This window comes from Phaseolus vulgaris, chromosome 1 (assembly GCF_051622355.1).
Source record: "Phaseolus vulgaris cultivar YP4 chromosome 1, ASM5162235v1, whole genome shotgun sequence".
In the NCBI taxonomy this organism is placed as follows: Eukaryota; Viridiplantae; Streptophyta; class Magnoliopsida; order Fabales; family Fabaceae; genus Phaseolus; species Phaseolus vulgaris.
The window spans coordinates 12389232-12393481 of record NC_143498.1 but is presented as its reverse complement, the minus strand read 5'-3'; the positions used below and the strand labels follow the sequence as shown (position 1 = coordinate 12393481).

The 4250-nt window shown below is 31.1% G+C and overlaps 1 protein-coding gene across 1 annotated transcript; it reads right to left on the bottom strand.

Annotated features, from left to right (window-relative positions):
- Nucleotides 1–666: 666 nt before the first annotated feature.
- LOC137813564 (cyanogenic beta-glucosidase-like) lies at nt 667–3811 on the bottom strand. Its single transcript, XM_090300388.1, has 13 exons — nt 3606–3811; nt 3446–3515; nt 3243–3301; nt 3045–3120; nt 2879–2956; nt 2696–2783; nt 2337–2592; nt 2094–2209; nt 1757–1974; nt 1612–1643; nt 1411–1513; nt 1179–1287; nt 667–1085 (listed from the first exon to the last, which is right to left on the bottom strand). Exons 1-13 carry the CDS (start codon nt 3774–3776, stop codon nt 890–892), a joined length of 1572 nt encoding a protein of 523 aa, XP_090156514.1. The 5' UTR covers nt 3777–3811; the 3' UTR covers nt 667–889.
- Between the last annotated feature and the right edge of the window lie 439 nt (nt 3812–4250).

Below are 4250 nucleotides of genomic sequence, written 5' to 3'. Positions count from 1 at the left end.
CTCGGCGGGTCCTTTAGACCTTATTAAGTCACATGGAGCACACTTGAACATGCTTGCCAAGAGACTCTCATTTAGGTGCCTAATTCAAAGTCCCTTATGTTTGCAAGTCTACATATCCACTTTCCTAACAATGCTATATTAAATATTTTTATATCTTCTACCTTTAGGCCTCCCGATTCCTTAGGTTTACACATTGTATCCCATTTAACCCAAAGGATTTTTCCCCTTTCAAGTACCTAACCTCATAAAAAAATTCTTTGTATTTTCCTCAACTCTTTTTCAATCCTTAAAAGAATCTTAAAAAAAAAAAAAAAATAGGGAAAGGACCGTAAGGACTTATTTGAGTAAGCATATTCTCCTTGCAAACGAAAAATATTTACCTTTCCAACTAGTTAATCTTTTCCTCACCTTCTCTGTAATAGGAAACTAGGTCTGGAATTTTTTAGGTAGATCGAATTTTGCAACAATGGAGATGCTTTGTAATATATTACATTTTTTTGCTGATAAAAGGAAGAGGCAATTAATCAGATATTTTTTCTTCTTTGATGTGTTGCTTCCTCAGCGAAAATGTGTGTATGTATTTTAACTCAAATACATGCAAGAATTTAATGTTAAATGTTGTTGGTTGCATATATTGTATAAATGATAAAGATGGTAAATGAAAAATTTATAATAACAATGTTTTTCATTCTCTTGGTAACAACTGTATCAATTACAAAAGATCTGTAACAAGTATATGTATTTTTTTCATCTGAGTCCAATAGGACTTTACAATCAAAGAACAAAATAAATCTCTATTTTAATGTCTATTTAGAATAAAAGAATGTCAAATAAAAAAATCAAATAATTAGTTACAAATATAACAAATTAACAAAAATATTTCATAATATTATTTACTAGAGTCATAGAGTTTGGTTTCTTTCTCGAGGAAGTTCTTGTACCACATTGCCGAGAGTTTGTTATATCTTTTCAACCCATTTTTATAATCTATGAAGATCATTCCGAATCGTGATGTATAGCCTGAAGACCACTCAAAATTGTCGAAGAAAGACCATACATAATACCCTTTTACATTTGCGCCATTCCTATAATGAATAAATGAAATAAAAATAAATTAAAAATTATTAAGTTAAATAACAACATAAGATAAAACATTTGTACAAATAATAATTACTTACCTAATTGCCGATAGAAGATAATAGAGATGACGATAATGATAATCAATTCTGAAAGTATCCATGAGAGATTCTTCAAGTGATAAAGAGGGTTCATTATACTCATTTACACCTATAAAAGTGAAGAAGAATATATTCAAAATTAGGATACACATTGACCTTAACAAGATAGGGATACTGAAAATGATGTAGAAATATGTTAAATTGAATATAGACATGAAGAATAGTCATTTACCATTCTCTGTGATGTAAATCAAAGGATTATTGTACTTTTCCTTGGTATATAATAAAAGATCACGAATTCCTTTTGGATAAACATATAGCCAATCAGAAGCAATCTGCATATAATTACAAAAAACGGTTAATTATATATTTTATAAAAATTAAAAGGTTGAAATCGTAGAACATTTTTATTTCTTAGTGAGTATAAAAGTACCTTTATTCCAATAGGTTTCCCATCACGTTCAACTGTAATCAATCAAAAACATAAAACACAATCTATTGTTAGTCATGATCATATTCAACTATTTATGCATCAAATTTAGGGTATTGATAAAATCTTAGAAAATTGAAGTCCTTACATGAAGCAGTGACAAGAGAATCAGTTATGTAGCTAGGGTTGGCATTGCTTAGTTGAGGTGCATCAGAGGAATATGTTGTAGAGTAATAGTTTAGGCCAATAAAATCGAATGAACCAACAAGTAATCTAGCTTGCTCTGTGGTGAACTTTGGCAATCTTGTTCTCACAAGTGATCTCATACTTTTTGGATAGTCACCAAAAGTTAATGGATTCATAAACCTGAAATCATTTAGCATTCAAATTAGATTTTTATTCACCAAACCAAATAGAAAATTTGTCAAGTTCCTATATGAAATTCTTAACACATCGTTTTGATAGAGTGTGAAAGGAACTCTTACCATCCATACATGAAGTCAATTGCTCTTTCAGCAGCCTTTTGATCAGATTTGGTATCTCTGAGTGGCAAAAACCAATTGGCTACCAAGGTTATGCCTATCACACCCTTTTGAGTTGTCTGCATATATCATATTCAGATATTAAGTTTTAAAAACAAATATACAAGGAAACCTTAAAGAACATGGCAAAGTCTACTCAATTTTAACATGCCTAAAAATTCAAGAATAAATTAATAATTAACTAACCTGATACTTGGTCTTGTAGACACGAACAGCTGCTGCATGAGCAAGAAGTTGGTGATGTGTAACCAAATATGGCTCCGTTGCAGAATCACCACCAGTGCAATTTGAATTCATCCATGCAGAACAACGACCTGGTGCCATCCCTCCATTTGCATAGCCATTTTGACTGTAACTCCACGGCTCATTCAATGTAACCCAATACTTCACCCTATCACCAAATTCCTTGAAGCAAAGTTCTGCATAATCTCGAAAATCCTTCCTGAAGAACAATATATGTTTGATTGTCAAATTATATTCCTATTGAGATGTTAAATGTGCTAAGCACTTATACAAGCTAAATTAATTTCAGAATTGAAACTTACACTATCAATGGACTTAAGAAACCACCATACTCGTCTTCTAGTGCTTGGGGAAGATCCCAGTGAAAAATAGTCACAAATGGTTTTATACCTGTAGTTGTTAATAGTTAACTAATAATGATCATGAAATATTATAAAACTAAAGTCCAAATACGATAAAATTTAAATCAGAGTTTAAATTCTAACCATTAGCGAGTAGCTCATTGATAAGGTTGTTGTAGTAGTTTATTCCTTCTTGATTTATTCCTCCACTTAGTTTTCCTTCTGTAAATAGTTTAATAAAAAATGGTTAATATAAAAGGAAGAATCAACTATGAAATACTTAGTGATTAATTACAAGAAAATAACTTACTGGGAAGAATCCTTGACCAAGATATGGAAAATCTGTATGAATCCAAATTCGCATCCTTCATCATTCCAACATCTTCCTATAGACACAGAAAAATATAATATAGATAATTTATGAACACCGATAAGTATATATGTTTTTGAAATAAATAATTCGTATATAATAGAATACAAAAATAAAATAAAAGTGCTGTGATCAAACCTTGTAAAGATGATATGAGTCGATGGCCACGTCTCCGTTGCTTCTATCCTGGATCTTACCTGCATATTAATAATTAAAAATTAGAACATATATTTGTTTATTATTGAAGATGACTCAGAAAAAAATATTATTGTTTATTAATTCTCTTCCACTCCCATTCTTTGATCTGTTTGTATGGGGGAGAATCGGAGACAGTGAGTTACCTGGATATTTATGAGTGAAAGTATCCCATACACTTGCTCCTCTACCACCTTCCATTGCTGCACCTTCGAACTATATGACAAACATAAACGAAATCAAAATCATGCAAGAAAGTAAATCAAAATCCCTTTAATTATGTGTTTGTTTGTAAGAAGTATATACCTGGTAGGAGGAAGATCCAGCTCCAAAGATGAAGCCTTCAGGGAAAGAGTTCCGATTGAGTGAAATGTCAATAGTTGGAGAAACTGAAACTGCTTCTTCGCATGTAACTTTAGAAGATCTAAGAAGAAGAAGAGCAAAGAGACCCAGAAAGTGAGAGCTGTAGAAGGCCATGTTATTTTTCTTAGAGGTTTGATGCTGTTTCTGTGAATGCTTCACTGTCTCTTTAAATAGGAAGGAATGCCAACTACCACCTCATACTTTGACCACTTGATTTCATAATAATATATATAACATACTATTTTTGACTTACAAGTTTTTGACTTAGAAGAGTGGCTGAACTTGTACTTAGTTTGTATTTTTTATGAAACCATTACTAAATTCCCACGTTTCAAACTTTTCCAATAAAGTTTAATATCCAAATAGGCGGCTATGCAGCAATTTTTTAACAAGAAAACACAACTTTTACTATTGTTTTCAGAAAACACCCATGATGTTTTTAACACGAAGTTGCATGGAAAAGAGAAAGGGATCTGTGTCTAATAACTTTTACAATCATATTCTATGTTAAAAAAGATTGTACACCTATAAAGAAAATAAATTCTAATTTAAAACATATTCATTAAAATAACGCAATAAGTAACATAT

What these genes read in the sequence shown, in the direction of transcription:
- LOC137813564 (XM_090300388.1), bottom strand. Translation starts at nt 3,776, where the DNA reads ATGGCCTTCTACAGCTCTCACTTTCTGGGTCTCTTTGCTCTTCTTCTT. An exon ending in TTGGTCAAGGATTCTTCCCA is followed by an intron (nt 2,957 to 3,044) that starts GTAAGTTATTTT and finishes AACTATTTACAG; the next exon opens with AAGGAAAACTAAGTGGAGGA. An exon ending in TTCTCTTGTCACTGCTTCAT is followed by an intron (nt 1,644 to 1,756) that starts GTAAGGACTTCA and finishes GATTGATTACAG; the next exon opens with TTGAACGTGATGGGAAACCT.